The sequence below is a fragment of the Buceros rhinoceros genome, unplaced genomic scaffold (assembly GCF_000710305.1).
Source record: "Buceros rhinoceros silvestris isolate BGI_N320 unplaced genomic scaffold, ASM71030v1 scaffold10422, whole genome shotgun sequence".
In the NCBI taxonomy this organism is placed as follows: domain Eukaryota; kingdom Metazoa; phylum Chordata; class Aves; order Bucerotiformes; family Bucerotidae; genus Buceros; species Buceros rhinoceros.
Window position 1 is genome coordinate 49,076 of NW_010398347.1, and position 19,086 is coordinate 68,161.

The window sequence follows — 19,086 nt, forward strand, 5'->3', positions numbered from 1 at the left end:
GAAAGAGTCACAGAATCACAGAATCATCTGGTTGGCAGAGACCTTTAAGATCATCAAGTCCAGCTGTTCCCCCTGCACTGCCAGGGTCCCTACACCATGTCCCTCAGCACCACATCCACACGGTTTTTAAACACCTCCAGGGATGGGGACTCCACCACCTCCCTGGGCAGCCTGTGCCAATGCTTAATAACCCTCTCTGTAAAGAAATTTTTCCTAATATCCAACCTAAATTTCCCCTGGCACAACTTAAGGCCATTCCCTCTTCTCCTGTCATTTGTAACGTGGGAGAAGAGACCAACCCCTACCTCCCCACAGCCTCCTTTCAGGAAGTTGTAGCGAGTGATAAGGTCTCCCCTGTGCCTCCTTTTCTCCAGACTAAACATTCCCTGTTCCTCACAAGACAAGTTCTCCAAACCCTTCACTAGTTTCGTTGCCGTTCTCTGGACACACTCCAGCACCTCAATGTCCTTCTTGTAGTGAGGGGCCCAAAACTGGACACAGTGTTCAAGGTGTGGCCTCACCAGTGCTGAGTACAGGGAAAAATCCCTTCCCTGCTCCTGCTGGCCACACTATTTCTGGTACAAGCCAGGATGCTATTGGAGAGACTGAAAGCTAATGGAGAAAGAGAGCATAGAACCAAAATATTTCTAAGTAAAGCGAAAAATTTTAAAACCATATTTACTTTCAGCATGCTTTCCAGCTGGACTCAGGCTATCCTCTCTGTGTGCGGGTCCAGGCCAGGATGCCGTTGGCCTTCTTGGCCACTGCTCGTATTCAGCCGGCTGTCAACCAACAATATGTGCAGTTGGAATCAGTGGTCTGGGATGAGGACAACAGAAACAAGTTTTTCTATGTAAAAATAATTTCCTTTCAGGAATTGGCACTTCTTCTAAATCAGCATGTCAAAATAATTTACCTTTCCGGTGATTTGGTAGTTAGTTTTATCGATGTTAGATTTCTTCAGCTCAAAGCAGACGAAACAAATCATATGGTGCACTCAGCGTGGCTCACTGAAACGTGCTGCTTGTCCTTTTGCCACACGTCTTGGTTTCTCCTGCATGCTCTGGCACCAGGGTGCTGCCGCAGCAGCTGCCTGCAGAGTTACCTTAGAGACCAGAAAAGGCGAATGACCTGCATTGCTATTCCTCTCAGCGGAGGATGGATTAGACAGAGCCCTGCCAATCCCCTGTGGCTCAGAAACTGCGTGGAGACCTGTGAGCCACTTTTTCAAGAGCTGTAATTGAGAGTAGCTAGGCTGGCAGGGAGGGCGTAATCTGTTTGGGTTTGGGCAGATGTATTGCAGCTAATTACAGGATTTTTCTGTCGATTGGAACGGAACTGTATTTTAAGGTTAGAGTCAGATTTGGTCTCTAAGTTATGGTTTTGTCTGGGATAGAATGCTGCTGTCTCTGTCCATCACTAAATGTATTTTTCTTTAATGTGCTAGTAAGCGATACCTATTTAAGTTTTGTTTCTGCTTGTCTTTATTCTGCCTCTCACGCTCTCCACACCTCTCCGATCCCAAACCACAGCCCCCTCTGCTCTTTACTCTTCCCCTCCTCTATGATCCTGGTGGTCTCCACTCATCTAGCCCCATTTCTGCTTCTCCCTCGTTCCTTTCCCCCTGGAAACACCTCTTTTTTCAGCCACGTAAAGCCAGCTCTGCTCCTTCTCCAGCCTCTCTTGTACCACCGGTCCTGATCATCACTGCCACAGTGTCCAGCGTTGCTGAGATCTGGGCAGCCGCGCTGATGCTCCTGTTCAGCTTTGGTCTTCTCTGTTCTTCATGTTGTGTCCTTTGCTCTGTCTGGCATAGGTGAGACCTGGGAGCAGAGCTGGCAAATAACTGATTTGGGGCCTCAGTGCCCAGACAGAGGAAACGGGTAATTTTGGACTGAACAATATGTTGACCTGAATTGAAACGATGCGTTTATTGCTTTGCTTTGTGTTCCTCCTGTCTCCTTTAAATGTAGGGAAGAGTGAAAAATTGTGGATACTTTTTTTTTCAGGTGAAAACAAACAAACAAAATATTAATTTAAGAAAAATCATAAAAATAGCTAATTTTAACTGTCAAAAAGCCAAAGGTCATTTTCTTCCAGTTGGAAAAAAAATAGAAGAATTCTATACAAAAAAGTTAAGTTTATAAGAACTGATGAATCAAATATTCAGCCAAGTGCTTTTGCTGGGAAAGAAGCTTGTGAAGCATTTATGCCTGGGAAACAAGAGGCAGAGCAAACATAGTGGTATCTCACGAGCCCAGGGCAGGAAATTTGGACAGCAAAAATCCACGTTGAGTGAAGTTTAATATACAGCTCCTCCCTGTGGCAACGTCTGACCTGGGGGCCAACCTCAGCCAGTCTTCACAGTCAGTCCTGTCTTTTAAATACTGATTATTTTTTATTGTTCAAAGATTGTTCGGAATCTCTTCCCCTCTCACCATCAGATAACTAAATGTATTTTATCTCCTAAGTATCTATGTTCATATGACAGGACAAGCCACAGAGAAAGCAATCCCAGATCCTTTGATCTGGCTTGACTGGTGATGGTGAGGGTTCCTTTGGGATCAGAAGTATCCCGGGATAAAGGAAGCCTGCTTTGGTGGCTTGCTTGAAGCAGGCACAACTTTCTCCTCTCCCCTGCAAACTTTTCCTTCATGACTGTTGCTTTTCCTCTAGCACCCTTCCCAGTTCAAAGGATTATTGTCCCCAATGTGACTAGAACAAACTTTGCTGTAACGTGGTCCCCAGAGTTTATGCAGAGCCTTGCTTTTCAATTCTTGCTGCCTCAGAAAAAGCAGCTAATATGGGAGACTGAAACTCGGTAGAGGAGTCTGACAGTCTCAGAGCTGGAAACTGGTGCCTTATATACTGCTGAAATCAGGACAGAAGAGGACACAAGTGTGTAGAGAGGAAAGCAAGCTGGTTCACCAGAAAGACTGGTAACTTGATCCAGAAAGAATTTTAAACCGAATCCTTAGCCAGATGATAGAGTTCTTGAAGTCTTTAGTGAAGAGTCTCCTGGGTTCATATAAAACACTAAAACATTAGACCTTGGTGTGCTAGGAGTGGTATCTGTTAGCGTCTGGAAGGCAGTGTGAAGACAATTGGCCTGCAATTATCGTGGTACTGGGCGATGGCAGTCAGCCTGCCTGGCTAACCACTAAAAGGATGCTAGGGGTATGAATCCTGCCTTGAGTTGTTTCTCTCCTGCTTGTGATCACCTTCAGAGTCTGTAGTACAATGCCAAAACCAGTGATATTGAGAAATAACATAAAACATTTGAGACTGCCTTGAAGTGATTCAGCAGATCCAACTTCAGAGAGGAAGTGTACGCCCTGTTTGGGTTGACCTTATTTTACAAATAAGATTTTATTGTACAGAAATAGATTTTTACAAAAAAATATTTCATTTCATTTTACAAAAGCCATCTAAAATATAGGTATCTAATCTCAGGCAGCCTCCTAGCCTTCCTCTGAGGATGGAGGGAGGACCTTGGTGCTGCAATGATTCGCCCTCTGGAGGGACTGGTGTCCCTCCGTTGCATGTAGAGGGAGCTGGGACAGCTATCTTAATCCGGGAGAGGAATTCTGGTGCCTGAACCTATCCACAGCAAAACATTTCAGATGCCCCAGAGTGTCCAAGATAGAGCTGGCAGATATAAGTAAGACCTACGGGAAGTCAGTGGCCTTCTTGAAAGTCATCTGGGGGTCAAGGAGAGCAGACTAAGGTGCTGGATGCCTCTGTTTAGGCATTTGGGGGTTTGGCTACGTTTCAGAGGGTTGGCCTTGTCCTGTTAGGAGTTGATGCACACCCCACATGGCCAGGCATGCCAGTCACTGTCACACACCTTGTCCGTGGACGACAGACCATGGATCATGTATTTAAATTGTCTTTTTCTTGCTTTGCAGCTCTACAGAAACTTAGTGGCACGGTACGGATAACAAACGTGAAATACTCTCCGGGCTTCAGCAATAGAAGCAGTAAGGAATACCAAGCGTTTGCACGGCTCTTTGTTGATGAAGTAAGTGACTAAGAAGGATGCGACCTGTTACCGGTCTCAAACCACACGTACAATCTTTTTCCCCCAAAGGCTGTACGCATCATGTGCATCCCTTGACCCACCTGTAAGGTCTGGTCTCCCCCGAGTGTCTGAGGCTGTAGAATGAGCGTGCAGCTGTGTTTGAGAGTGAGATCAGGATCTGGGGATTCTCCATTTCCTGTGCTTCTCGTGCCGGTTATACTGGCTTATTGATTTCCTCGGGGGGTGTGGTGAAAAGTTAATGCATATTTGCAAAGTGCTCTGCCATCCCGGCCCTGCACAGTGGTATATTAATGAACTGTGCAATCGTTATTAGGGTACTTGAAGGTACTTTATCGTAGTACCTTAAGGGTGACATTTCCTTGGGTTTGTAGCCCCATATCTGGAAAGGGAGTGGTTTCTTGGTACGTAACCTCTGCCCTCACTTCTAATTAGAGTGCGGGATATCAAAGCACACTGCAGTATCAGCTGAGCCTGTAACAGTCTCGTAATTCTCAGGCACTCCCTCTGACGGTAACACTCTCCTACTTTCTTAGTGAATTTATCAGAATTTTGTCTCTGCTGGTGTTCACTCAAACACATCTGTTCTTGGAAAAATTGCTGATTATGCTGGGCTGCTTTATTGCCTTCCTTAGCTCCCCTTAGCTGTCCGGGTTTTTAGAGGCCTTGATAACTGTGATGGTAAATCCAGCGCTGACAATCGTACGAAGTTTCAAATCCTGCCGAGGCCTCCCCCAGCTCTCACTGGGTATGTAGATAGTTACAGCTTGTCACTGCAATACAGCTGACAGCAGCGTGTGGTCGGGCAGAGGTCGGGCCAGCGTGGGGTTAGGAAAAACTGCAGGGAGGAAAGCGGATCTGATTAGTTTCCCACTGGTTGTCACCAGCTGGCACCTTTTTGGATGTGTTAGAGGAGCACTGCGTTGTCAGAGTTATTTTGGCCCCAAGCTGTCACATCAGAAGAAGAGTCACAAAATGAGAGTGACATGATTAGCAAAGTGAAAAGGGAGCAATTCTCCGCTGGCCTCACTCTCATTCAGCGTCACTCTCTGCCCGAGGCTGTTTTGGAAGAGCATAGTATCAAAACAGACATAGTTTCTTCCTTCTGTCAGATACCTTAATCCAGAAAATAACAGATACAAATGTATTTGGAAAATTTGTAGAATTATTACAGAAAGGAACTAAACTAATATTCCTGTCAGTTTTACCCAGTTCTCGACGTTTCAGGCAGAAAATGATCACTTGTGATTAGAAGGAACTCCTTTTTCCAGCGCGCCTGTTTTGTGCATCAGCTGGCAAGACGTCTTAGTGTTAATTCCACCCGCCTCGGAGCCACTGTAAATAGCCTATAGTTGCATAGCTACTGTATATGCCAAAATACTTTGCAAGTGTTTTATTACAAACATTGTGTTTCTAGAGGCCAAAAAAAAGGGAAGTTTAAGAAAACAGAAAGAATCGCGTATTTGCTTTCAGGTTATAAAGGCCAAAAATTGATGCTTTAAATTAAGTGAGGAAAGTTTCATGGGCCTTAAAAGCACTACCAGGTTCCAGTTAAATAAAATTTGCCAGGGATTTTTTTTTTTAAACCTCTTTGGAGCCACCATCTACATTTCAAAGGACTTGTAATTCCTAATGTCTATAATGTTCTTTAGCATAGAGTTGCCCCAGCACTTAAGTGCAATGTGGTTAAATTGGCAGCACAGCGAATGGAAATACCATCCTTTAAATAACGTGTCGATAAGAATGAGGTAAAAAGTTGATGTGAAGACTTGCATTGTCATTGTCCAGGCGGCTGGTTTTACTGTCCTCCTTGCGATGCAACCGAAAACCAACGTAGCTAAGAGTGAGAGGGTATTTTAGTCTCCTTGACTTTCGCTCAGCCTGTCCTTTGCAAGAGCCGAGATGAGTATCTTGGAAGCTAGGGCTTGTCCTCAAGAAAAAGAATCAGGAAAACAAAAGGTTTGAATTGCAAATGCATTCACTGAGGTGCATCAAACTCCTTAGTGGAAAGGTTGTTTTGATTTTGGGTGTCTTAACCGATTGACAAAGGTGTGAAACTAATAAACAGTATTGCCTCATCAAGGTGACCTCCTCATTTGGAAGTGACACAGCCTTTGTTTGATATAGCTTAATGCACTTAAAATTATTGCAGTTAAAGCGATCTGAAAGTGGAATGAGTGTTGCTACAAGGATTAAGGCAGTTTTATCATCCCAGTGCAATTTTGCCCCTTTTGTTAATTTGAGTTTATCCCGAGTTTGGGACATCCATAAAGCTGCTGTTGATGGTGGCTGGGCAGGTGTGTGCTCAAGCACTTTCTCTCTGAGGGTGCAGCCAGAGCAAGGACAGTAGGGAGCTTTTTGTTTTCTGGTTTTTGGTTTGTTTTTTTTTCTCTGAGTGAAAAACCAGGCTTTGTTCAGGCTTCTGTTCAAATTAATCACAAAATCAGAATCATCTAGTTGGAAGAGACCTTTCAGATCATCGAGTCCAACCTTTCACCCTGCACTGCCAGGGTCCCTACACCATGTCCCTCAGCACCACATCTACACGGTTTTTAAACACCTCCAGGGATGGGGACTCCACCACCTCCCTGGGCAGCCTGTACCAATGCTTGACAACCCTCTCTGTAAAGAAATTTTTCCTGATATCCGGCCTAAATCTCCCCTGGTGCAACTTGAGGCCATTTCCTCTTCTCCTGTCATTCATAACATGGGAGAACAGACTGACCTCCAACTCCCCACAACCTCCTTTCAGGTAGTTGTAGAGAGCAATAAGGTCTCCCCTGAGCCTCCTCTTCTCCAGACTAAACATTTCCAGTTCCCTCAGCTGCTCCTCGTAAGACAAGTTCTCCAAACCATTCACGAGTTTCATTGCCCTTCTCTGAACCCGCTCCAGCCCCTCAATGTCCTTCTTGAAGTGAGGGGCCCAAAACTGCACACAGTGTTCAAGGTGTGGCCTCACCAGTGCTGAGTACAGGGGGACAATGTACCTTTCACTTGCTTATTTCCAGTGTCCAGACTGCCAGCGTGTTCCCTGCCCCACTGGCCATGCCGGCTCCTGTGTCGGTACCCACCATAGCTCCAAAGCACTGCTGACGTTGCCTGGGAGCTATGGTCAGTGGTCCCAGAAAACCCCCCAGGCACGGCATAGCCATTCATGGGGTGAGCCTGGCTGCCTGGGTCTGCCACTTGCCTTTTGCTCCAAAAACCCGTTGGTCTTTCCCATCCTGTTAAATTGGTTTTAGTGTGGCTTCGATCTGGCCCTGAACTTGAGCTTTCATCTGCCTCCTGTTTTAATTGCCCGAGCAAGGGACATTCCCTCCCCTCGGTGATGGTGTTAATTTTGCTCATGTTCTCTCCCTTCCTTGTGGCTCTTCTGGCATGCTGGTTTCTCCTGGTCTGGCATTGCTCATATTCCCTTTGTGTGCTACAGAAATTATAGATACAATGGTGGATCCTAAGATAATTTGTTTGTCCAGTAAGAAAACCTTGTACACAGAGGTAGTATGTATTGAATATTTCATTCCAAAATGTTCACTCATTCTTTTCCTTTTTCCCTAGCCCCACTTCATCAACCATTATTTTGATAATTTAGGGTGTGGTATCTGTAGTGAAATCGTGCAGCCTCCTGGATAAAGGGATTTGTAGTGTCACCTAGTGGCTAAATACAAATACCGCGAATGTCCCGTGACACTTTTCAAGCTCTGAGTTCTACTACTTTGTGAGCAAAAAATATGAGTAAGAACAGAAACAAAACAAACAGGCAAACAAAGAAAAACAGACAAAAAGAATTCCCAAGCCTTAGGTAAAAAGAAGCACCAATAAAATGAAATCTTCAGGATAGGTGAGAAGAGAATGCAGGTAAAATTGGGGGTGAGCTAAGAGGATGTCATAGGTACGTGTATTTAATGTCCAGAAGTTCAGACAAAAACTGTGAAAAAGGAAAACTTAGGGCTGACCTCCAACTTTTCAGTTGTGAGGTGAAACAGCAGAAAGAGGCAGGAGAAGGGGCCCAAGACCCGTGGTGAAATGGGAGATTGTGGGGCTGACAGGGACAGCCTACAGTCTCCTCAGGCTTTTGCAGAGAGGTGAGCTCTATCCATCCTCCCGGTTCCGCTGCATACCCTATGGGGCACTGCAGGGTTTGCTCACGGGACTTCCACGGGGGCCCTGTCCAAGAGCACATGGAGGGTTTGCTCCATGCACTGTTCCCTTGCCACCAAGCACAGGCAACTCAGAGAAGGGCTGCAGCATGCCTGCAAGACCTGGGGCCTTCCGCAGAGCCGGATAATACAGAGCAGGCAGGTAAGTCGGGGCTGGATAAGAGACGGCAGGCAGGTAATTCAGGCTTGGGACACAGGTCTGAGAAAGCTGCAATCACCTAGAAGAATTCTGCACAAATGGACAAGATCTGTGTGTGGGTGCAAGAGAAATGAGGCTACTTCTCCTGCTGGCTCCCGCCACTGGCCCTTGTCTTGCCTCTTCCGTGGGCTCTCTCTGGTGGGAATCACTGCCTGCATCCCTGAGCATTACACCACTGACATAAGCTCTGCCTTAAACTCACGGCTGAAATCCAGCCCTCCTGCTCCAGGTGTTTCCTGCGGAAGACTTCTAGGGGAAGAAGGGGTTGGAGGTGACTGCAACGTAGTCCCCACCTGCCCCCTTAATCCTCTGGAAATTTGAGCTGGGGAAGGAAGTGAGTGATGGACCTTAAAGGGAGGGCCTAAAGCAGAGTGAGGTCTGGGGAAGAGGTGCGACTTGCCTGTGCAGAGCAGTGACGTGCCAGCTCTCACCGGGCCAAGTGCTGCTCTTCTGACCCTTATGCTGCAGTTGCTCTGCTGCTCTGTGCCTTCCTCTCTGCTGGTCCCTCCTGGGAGACTGACAGCCCCTGGAGGGTGAAGGCAAGGAGCAAGTATGCTGAGAAATCGCAAAAGTTTAGGTGTTTCTGTGGCTGATTCCAGCTGTCTGTGTCCTGCATTGAAGCTAGTGGGTGCTGTTCACAAGGAAGCTGTGTGTTTCTCAGGCTCAGGGGAGCTAACAGGGACAGCACAGGATTTGTCCTTCACGTGCTGCTGGGAGCTGCTCTCTTACTGTGGGCAGGCTCCCGTGCACTTGTTGCTGGCAGTTTCTAAGTACAATTTTAGTATTGATAGGTCAGTACAACCTGTATTACCTGCCTGATGCAGGCTTGAAAGTTATGTCCCACGTTTTCGTTGCTGCACTTAGTATCTGTAACTGTTGACGAATGTAAAAAAACTTCCCAGACACATGGGAGAGATATTAAGAAACACAGAGGACCTGTGAGCATCTCCTGGGGAAAGGGAGAGAAGAAAATGCACAATTCCGATGAGAAAATTCAGGACGTTGATGGATGGTATCATACAGCCCGTGCTTCGGGTATGTGCTCTGCCTGCATTGCGGTTAGATGTTGGAGCAAGACTTGGCATGAGAACCTGTGTGTGTGCCCTGCTTTCTTTTGGGACGTGCAGGTAGGCAGGGAGTCCAGTGCAGTCTTATCAGGCCCCTTGTCTGGACAACTAGAGGAAAAGGACTGAGGGGAGAACTTGTGGATATTAAGCAGTTTCTCTCCGAGGTGAGTTTCTCAGAAATAGGCTGTATTCCTGTGTATAAAATTTTCTCAACATGTCCTGAATTATTATTAGCTTTACACCTTGTCTGAGGTTGGTCCCATGAAATGGTGCCATCTGACCATAAGGAAAGCCGTTTCTTTGAGGGTGGCAGAGCACTGGAACAGGCTGCCCAGGGAGGTTGTGGAGTTTCCTTCTCTGGAGATATTCAAAACCTACCCGGATGTGATCCTGTTCAACCTGCTGTAGGTGAACCTGCTTTAGCAGGCTCCTGAGGTCCCCTCCAACCCCTCCCACTCTGTGATTCTGTGACCTGTGTCTGCTCTTCCTGTGGCTGGTGCTGGGCCTGGAGATGAAAGGGCATGGTGCTGGCAATGCAGATACTGTGGTGTGTCCCCCAGGGCGCCCGCATATGTCCAGGTGCTCTACCCCGTGCGCTGCTCTCCTGTGGGAGGAGTAGGATGTGTTCTCACAAGTGGCTGCCCTGTGGAGGTACCCAGTCTTGGAGGGTGGAAAGAGGTTGAACATACAGTTCCAGTCTGTATGTCTCTTTGAGAAGGGTTGGTGCCTCCATCTGAGCTGGACGATGGAGAGGCTGAGCAGCCCAGCTGAGGGAAAGCCTCACACAGGGCTGTGCTTTTCCAGCCCACAGGAAGCTGACCATTCTATCGTCCAGTGTGGTAAAGGAGACGGCTTCTGGGGCTGTCATGACTGAGGGTCAGTGTCCTTTGCAAAAAGTGGCATTTTCTTTCTTAGGCCACTACGTGAAGTCCAAGGTTACTGAGTACAGACTGTGAACGTTCTCTAGACTGACCTAAGTTCAGCTGTGATTTGGTGCTGCAATACTTTGAGGGTGTCTGTTTCTATTCAAATAGTGCAGAACCATTTCCTAGTCTGGCTGTTGGACTCTTGAGGAGGACCGTGAGTCAGGGCTGTGTGCCCTGATGACAGAATTTGCAGAAATAATATGATACTCCTTAGGGAAGACTTTAATGAAATATTTCTGGAATCAAATTGAAGACTAGCTTGACAAGAGGTTGACCTGTGTGACCGTGCTGATGAAATGAAACACTTTTCTGTTTCTTTACCCTGGTCCGGGCGTTTAAAAAGAGGCATTATTTGCTTGGCTCTGGTGAGAAGTCACCTGTGCAGAAAGGCTTGAGGGTGGTCTGCTCTAAGCTGTAACATACCTGAGCTGAGGGAGCCCTCTGAGACATATATGGAGTGTGGATTGTCAGGAGGCATCCCCACTGGTATCAGCAGCTCCTCCTCATATTGGGTTTCTCCCTTTCCCTGGAGGCATTTTGAGAGGCAGAATATGGAAACTTCCCTGTGTTCTCCTCCATCGCTTGCTCCTACCAGAGGCAAATGTGGACCTGTGCCAAATGACAGATGAGGTATCTTCATCCCTTAGCTTGTTTAATATTCATGGTTAAATATAGATAATATCCTTCAGCTGCTGTAGAGTGGAAATGTTATAAAGCAAAAGGTCAATTTTCTGCTGCTTCCCTCCAAAGTATGAAGGATAATTGTAACGCGTAATTCTCTCTTCTGGGCAATGTACAAAGCTTAAAATGTAATTGCTTCTATCTGTCCATCTCCGCATACGTTTTCTTTTCGTTCCAGGTACATAAATCTCTGCCCCTTGAGGTTCTTCAGCAGATGGATGCTGGTCTGATTAAAGTGTTGATAATGGGTATCACTAATGGGAGCACAGTGGTAAGTTTCAATTTACTGATGGCAGAAGATGTGGACATCTACTACATCATCACCACTTTTCGTGATGCCTTTGAACAGAGCTCTTATTTCGCAGTTGACCAGAGCAGTCTCTCCATAAACGGTAAGGAGCAGCTTGTATCCTGATAGCTTCTTCAGAACGAGAAAGATGACAGTGCCTATTATTAATCTGCATTTTTGAGGGGAAAACGTCTGTAAAATATCTGTAAAACAGATACACGAAAAGCCGTTTTTCTCTTTATACTACTCCTGTTTATCCATCCAATAAAGTTTTTCAGAGAACATCAGAAGAAGAAATAAGACCTGAGGTACTTCTGGTGCAAAACTTCTGGTCTTTTTGTCTATAGCTAACATTAATCTTATAGAGAAGAAGTTACGGAGGCGTTAGAAACAGTCATCACAAATCAAGGGCTTTATAAGCTACCAGTGGAAACAGGTCCCTCTACACAGACAAAACTAGCTCTGTTTAAAATAATTTTGAAACACGTTGCTCTCTGCATTGCACTGATTATTTTGCATAAGATAGAACCCCCAGGAAATGAATAAATGAACATATCAACTCTTCCTGGGAGTAGGTGTTTTCCTCACACACTTGTGGGTTGGGAGTTCAGAGCAAAGTCCACAAGTTACCAAGATCAGCACAATGGCTGATTGTACAACTTGTTTTCCTTTATACGTACTTGAAGTCGTTACATTGGTCTCCTGACTAACCGCTGTTGAATTCTGTTTCACAAACCGATGTGTCATCTCTGAAAAAATAACAAATTCTCTATCCTTAACACGATACATTTGTCCAAAGAATAGTTAGAAGCTGTCAATTAGAACCTCATGCAAAATTACTTCAGAAACACGTGGTTTGCCATGTACATTCTCTCTGGCTGTTACCCTCACAGCTGTGAATCTGGAAAGTTCCATATCCCTTTAATTAGTAAAGATCGCCACTGTCCTGTGGTCGTGCTCTGTACAGTTCCTGTCCCCCTTGAACCTGAGCTAAACCAAACGGTTTGTTCAGGGACTTGCCCCGTATAGCAGGTGGTTAGTGCTGCTTTCTGAGTCCCACCTTTGGTGCTGGAATGGGCCAACTTTCTGCCGCCAATTCACTGCTGGACAACTTGACACGGCCCACTCTGTCTATGTGGGGACAACTCCTCATGGGTCTGTGACAGGAGGTGGAGGGGGGACAAACCACAAGCTTGTACCTGCCATGCCTTGGGTTTTTTTTCTAGTGGGGTGGTGTTGTTTTTTGAATGGAGAGACTTACGGGCATGGTGTCCCATCACCCCAGCATCCTCCTCAACCCTGGGCAACCAGGAATATGGGGAGCCATCATCCTCGCCACCGTGGTGCTTCTTGCCCGTCTGCACAATGTGCATGGCAGTACCAGCACTGGAGCGGCCTCTGGGGCTTGGTGGGTGGCGAGAGGCAGCAGGGCAGTCACTTGCTCCCTGGCTTCCTGAGCAAAACCTTCCTGCAGGGAGCTGTGCAAGTTTGCTTGCAGAAGTCGTACTGCCCGTGAGTTGGCTGTGTCAGTTCAAAGCCAGAGAGAAAGGAGAAGGTTTGCTTGTGATGAATACCTTTAGTGTATCCAACAGACTCAGTGAAGGTGATGTTTCTGTAAAATTTTGGTGTTGTGAACAGATTGGATGATGCAAGACCAGAATTCACATCAGGAATGGATTGGTGATCAAGAAGATCAATCAACATTCCCACTTTTCTTTGGCAGCGAATGTTGAGGAGGCAAGATTTGTGACGGTGATAAAGTGGTGAGCTGAAGAAATGTTGCAGGGTACAAATGAAGTTACTCATTTGTGCATGACTATCTTGAGCTCAGCGGTTCATGCTGTAATTCCAACGACAGAAGCTTCATGAAAAACAATCCAGCGAAGGCAAAATCAATTAAACGTAGCACCTTCAGACCCAGTGAAGCTGGATGAGCTTGTATTACCTGACGAATACCAGACCCATTCACCAACACCATGTGTGCATGAGCCGTTCTTGCTTGGTGATGTTGGAGAGCGATCCAGAAGGATTCTTAAATTTGGCAGAACAAGTCGGCTGCAAATTCTGCAAACATCCAACACCTGGTATTGTGGACAGCACATTTGCAACAGCCCCCAAACTCCTTGCAGATGTCTGTGTGATCCTGTCAGAGAAGTTTTGGGGTGCACATCCAGTGCTGTACGCCCTTCTGCCAGATAAACAGCAGGCCACGTATGAGCGGATGTTTGATTTTATCGGAACACTGATGTCTGGCATATGGCTGCAGTCCATTCACTGCAAATACAGAAGGGCTGTCATGAAGGAGTGCCATGAAGGAATGCTTCCAAGAAGCAGCTCTAAAAGGCTGCTTCTTCCACGTGGTTCAGAATATGAGGAAGCATTTGGTGTCAACAGGTGCCATTCAAGAATTAGACGTGAACACGGCGTTTGCCCTTGGCTGCAGTTCAGCCAAAATAGTTATGGCCTTAGCATTCACGCCTGTCCCAGGCTTGTTGAGAATATGTTGCAACTCTGGAGAAATATCTGCTCGAAGAGCTTAAACCTCTTCTCAACTGGTTTGAGGACAGCTACCCTGGTCGTCCAGGTAGGAGAAGACACAGTAGACGAGCTCCTCTGTTTCCAACAACAGAATGTGGAATCTGCTGAACAGACCACGGAGTCCCAAGTATCACACTAACAACCATTCCAAAGGTGCTCATCATCACCGCTGAGACAAATTAGCAATGTGTCGCCCCACCATCTGGAATTTCACCGATGTCTTCTGGAAGGTGCAGAAGGGCAGAGACACCTGTTGCAAACAGCTCATTTCAGGCCACAGTCCTTCAGTCCAATTGCAGAAACACCGCAAAGCAGAGGAGCGTATTGCAGAGGTTGTGTCTGGTTATGGCAGTAGAAGCCCCATAGGTTACTTGCCTGCCATAGCTCACAATTATCAGTTAGTTTAATAAAGTGCTTTTCGATGTTTTACTATTGCTTTTTTTTAACATTTCCAAGTTTTACTGCATATACACAAGCAGAAATGAATCTAAGACAGTTCAGCTTGGCATGTTGGGTTGGCTGTGACGAATTGTCCTAGACAACCCCCCCCCTCCAACAAACCCCCCAACCAAACGAGAAAAACCAACCAACCAAAAACCAAACCAAGCAGAGGCCACCGAAGGGGCAAGCTCTCACAACAGGCAGTGCTCAGGTGGCTGGCTTTCCCCTGCGTCCAGGGCTGCACCTGGAGTTACTTCTCCCACCTCCTGTGAGCCTCCTCCTCCTCCCCCTGATGTAATGTATACTGCAGGCACAGCAGGAACAAGCTTGCGGGTGTCCCCATCTCTGTGTTACGAGACACCACTCACTGCCAGGTGCTCAGGGCTCCCCATGGTGCGGTGCAGAGCCCTCGTCAGTGTTCAAGGGCTTTGTCGATCTTGCCGTGTGGTGAAGAGGACTGGCATGGCACGGCACAGCAGAAAGGGTCAGCAGAATCTGCTGACACATGCAGAGTTGTCCTCGTGTAGAGTTGGCCATGCGGAGTTTTCCCGCAGAGAGCTGGCTAGGGACAGCTGGCCACGGAGAGTTGTCCTGGACCTGCTGAGGAAGCCCCTGGGGTTAGAAGCGTCCCCTTGGGCAGTTGATCAGTTTAGGAGGATAGAAGCTCTGAAACAGGTTACCTGCATGTTGATATCTGCTGAGCATCATTGGTAGCACAGCTCCTGGAGAGTTTGTCAGTGCCTTGCAATTAGCCCTCTAGGCTGTGCTTCCAGCATCCCACCTCTTCTAGACCCAGCGGCTGCCTGACACGTACAGTAGAGTATCACACCTAAGAGGTGTAACTGCACCATGATCTCATGATGGCATGACTGTGCTCCAGTTGCAGAACCATCATGTTTTCATTTATACATTCTCCACCTTTTGCTTAAATATACCCAACAGATTACGATGAGTGCGAAAGCGAAGAAGATGACTGCTCCCCGGATGCATCGTGCCATAACACACTTGGGTTTTACCAGTGCAGCTGCAATGAAGGATTTGCCGATGTCCATCCAGAAAGGCCTGGAAGAAGCTGTGAAGGCAAAACACAAAATATTATCTAATGGCTAACTAACTGAACACTTAGTGATCGGATCTTTACTGGATCACGGTCACACTTGCCACAGGTCTTGAAATTTTGGCAGGGGTGAATTTGGTCTGTTGTTTTCAGCTAGATCCTACTGAGAAAAGTCTTGCAGCAGCCTTTAAGTATTTTTGGCTGAAATTGTCATGAGAGTTTACTATTTTAATATTTAATGCTGTCTTTGTAAGGTACTTTTAACAGTTCTGTTTTCTCATATTTGCCATTAAAAGTAGATAGGATTGGCAAGATTGTTATTTTCATCAGCATTAGCAGAGGGGACAGCAGAGGTATTAGAGAAGGTAACAGAAAGCACAAGGAACCTGGTTTGACCTCTGAAGGGCAGCAGGGATGAAATGTTGGCATTACAAACTACTTTTTTATGTGTGAGTCAATTCACATAGCTTCTTTCTTTCCATAAATCATTTGCTAGCTGACGTATGATGGGTGTTTAAGCTCCTAAATTCTTTTAGGCTTCTTCAGTAATTTGGATTTGTTTTTGTAGCCATGGTGATAAGCTGTTCTTTGGCTGAAGTCACCAGGATTTGTCAGCCAATACCAAGCTTCACTCAGTTTTGTTTAACAAAGATATTTAGCATTACAGTAATGAACTTGGGGGAAATTCAGCTCTGAAAGAGCTCAGACTTCTCTTTTTCTTCCTCTTATGCTTGAATCAGCATTAATTTGGGGCATTTCTGGAAGCTGAGGAGTTCCAAAAGGGTATATGTGTAGGTACAGATTTTATATGTTGCTTGGGATATAGATGCAATTTGCGTGTACAACCCATTAAAATATTTAAGAGAATTTTTGTGAGAGGAGACACATCTTTTGTGTTTCGTTATAAATGGAGTTTATTGTCTTGGTGCTCTCTAAGTCAGTGGTAGGTGAATACTTAGGTTGTTTCCACCAGCAAAGTGCCACGGGTGACCTCGGCGCCTGTGCTGGATGCCAGGTGATCGACATAGACATGGATCTCAACCTGTGCTTCCCCTTTTCCCCTGCTTGCTTTCTTCCCCAAACCATTAAGGATTGCCACTAACACACTGGTTCAACTCCTCGTTAGTCTCTCAGGGGACGTATGTGCAATGCGGGCCTGCTACATGAGGTGCGTCCTGGACTTCTCCCCAAATGTCTGTTCCAAAGCGCTCAGGGACGTGTCTTTTTGGTACCAACCAGCCACAAATGGGGCCGAATTTTTCAGCAAACTCTCCTTCTCTTTATACCCCACATCCAGAAGCGTGCAGTCTCCTACAATGCTTGGCAAAAACATGCAAACGCTTGCTGAGCAGCTGACCGTTGGGGATCTCTTGCAAGCACTGGTATTCTGTGTACGGGTTTGATCACACTTGATCACACGAACTATTGCGGCTCTCAGGAAGTAAAGCACTTCAGCACTTTGTGTATCTCTTGGGCTTTTTTTTTAAAAAGCCACAGCCTTGGCAGTAAGTAAGACTGAGTTGAAAAAACAAAAGAAGCTAGTTTTCACAGCTAGTAACCATGAGTTTCCTCCTAAGAGTTTGCTTTTACCTTATGAAATCAACCTGAACCTGTAAATTACAACAGTGCCTTTTTTTTTTTTGTCCCTCTTCAGCATTTCCTATCAGCCAGAAGGCGACTGCAATGGCTGAGAAACCTGTACACAGCACAATTCTCCTTGCAACATCTTTGCAAACTTCAACCCACGTTTCTTCCCCTGCTTCACTGGACCTCCCTACTACTGAGCACAAAGCTCTGAAGGACATCACGTTCTCCAGGGTGGTGTTGCCTCCTCTCACCACGGATCCTGTGACAACTCCTGACATTTCTCCTCAAGCATCTCCTGCTCCCCTTGTTAAACCAGCTCAGGAGGTTTCCATTAAAGATGCAGTGACAGTGTTTTGTGAGATCGAGAAGATCGTCCTTGCAGTCCAGAAGAGATTTTTGCAGTAGGAGTCTATCCCTGAAACCTCGCTGTATCTGGGGGAGCCTCGCTGCAATGTGAGCATCAGCAATGGCACTCACGTTACGCTGCAGACAGGCTGGAATGACTGTGGCACTAAAGTTGAGACTGTAAGTCCCCTGAGCTGGTGAATGCAAAGAAGCTCCAGAGGGTTTTTTTGGATAGGGGTGGGGAAGTAGGGGCTGAGCGGAGGGGAAATGGTAGATCCTTGGCTAGAAGTACTGCCTATTAGTTGTTGAAAAGTTGGACTAAGTTTCTTTGGAGGAAGAAAACCTCCTTCCTGTGATGGAAAGTTATCTCTCTGGGACAGGGGGCAAGCAAGAAAGAGAAGGAGAATGTTTGAGGTCAGGCAGCAAAACTCAAAGGCCTCTCCAAACTGAGAGTCACCTCCCATGCCTCCTTTTGCAGTTGTCAGAAGCTTCTTTTATCCTAAAAGCAATTTCATCATTCTATTTAGACAATGCTCCAATTGCTACCAGTAGTGGGAACAAAGAGTGATGGCTGTCTCTTTGGAATCCAGACCAAAGGCTATGCTTAGGCCATGCCGAAGCACTGCCTTGTGGAGCAACAATCACTTCAGACTAAGGAAGAGGAGGAAGGCTGGTGGATTTTCATTGTGTCACTGTACAGCAACGAAGATACTAGAGGTCTAATCTGTTTGATTTTTGCAGCCAGGAGAATGGAGAATACGTAAGCACTTGAAGCTGGTAATGTGTAACTCTACTATATCCCTAGAAACACCGACGTTCACAAGTTACACGTTCTTTCTGTATTGCAGAACATGACTAATACCGTAGTGCAAACCATCCTTCGGGATGACAATTCTGCTCAGGGAATAATCCACCACTTCAAAGTTGCCAGTCCCATTCACTGTGTGTTTCAAAACGATCTCCTGACTTCCTCTGGATACACTGCAGAAGGGTAGGTAACAACTTCCCCTGCTTTGAAATAACGTTGTGTAGCTGAGTGCTGTTGCATTGGAAAATCCCTGGGGACCGTAGCTGCATCCGGAGACAGTACGTGCTGTGCTAAGTAGTTTGCCGTCCTGCGAGTCCGGTGCTTAGACGATCCCTGCTATGGGCTTCTTTACTTCATCTAATGTGTCAGGAGATCCAACAGTCAGTGAGTTTGGCCATTGCCTGGCTAAACCGCAGATGAAAATAAACCTTCGGGGAGCTACTGATGCAGGTTTGGAGCCAGAACTCCTGACTTCTCTTTGGCTTTCTGGGCAATCACATGTAGTAATAACAGTATTTTCCTGCTTTTCAACTGATGTAGCCATGCAGACTGCTACTCGGGTGCTGAGGATGGCACTTTTTAACCCCCATAAATCCTTATTCAATCAAATTGATAAAAATAGAGGATAGGTAATGCAAATACTTTTTAATGGAAGACCTCATCTTCAAGTAAGGTAGAATCAAATCCACTGTTCACAGAAAATCACGAAAAAGGTGGCAGCACAAGCTTTGCTCTGATGCTGAGTGTTCTCCATTCACACAAGTGCACCTCCTCTCCCTTGCTAGCGCCGCGTTTAAGCTGTCACCACCAAATCCACTTCCCGTTTCCTAACTCTCCAGGCAATACATTTTCCTTTCTGTCCCCCCACAAAGTGTTTGTCAGGCCCCTTCTCTCTGAGCTCTGTGATTTTCTCATATCCCTCACTTACTGTTCAGATTTGTCTCTTCTC

General features: G+C 46.3%; 1 protein-coding gene across 1 annotated transcript in view; it reads left to right on the forward strand.

The window, feature by feature from the left end:
- Window positions 1–19,086, forward strand: part of UMODL1 (uromodulin-like 1) — a 55,059-nt gene that overhangs the window by 28,440 nt on the left and 7,533 nt on the right. The window contains 5 exon segments of the mRNA XM_010131073.1: window positions 3,909–4,021; window positions 11,251–11,464; window positions 15,283–15,420; window positions 17,052–17,509; window positions 18,178–18,320. Of these exon segments, the coding sequence (XP_010129375.1) occupies window positions 3,909–4,021; window positions 11,251–11,464; window positions 15,283–15,420; window positions 17,052–17,509; window positions 18,178–18,320 (1,066 nt within the window).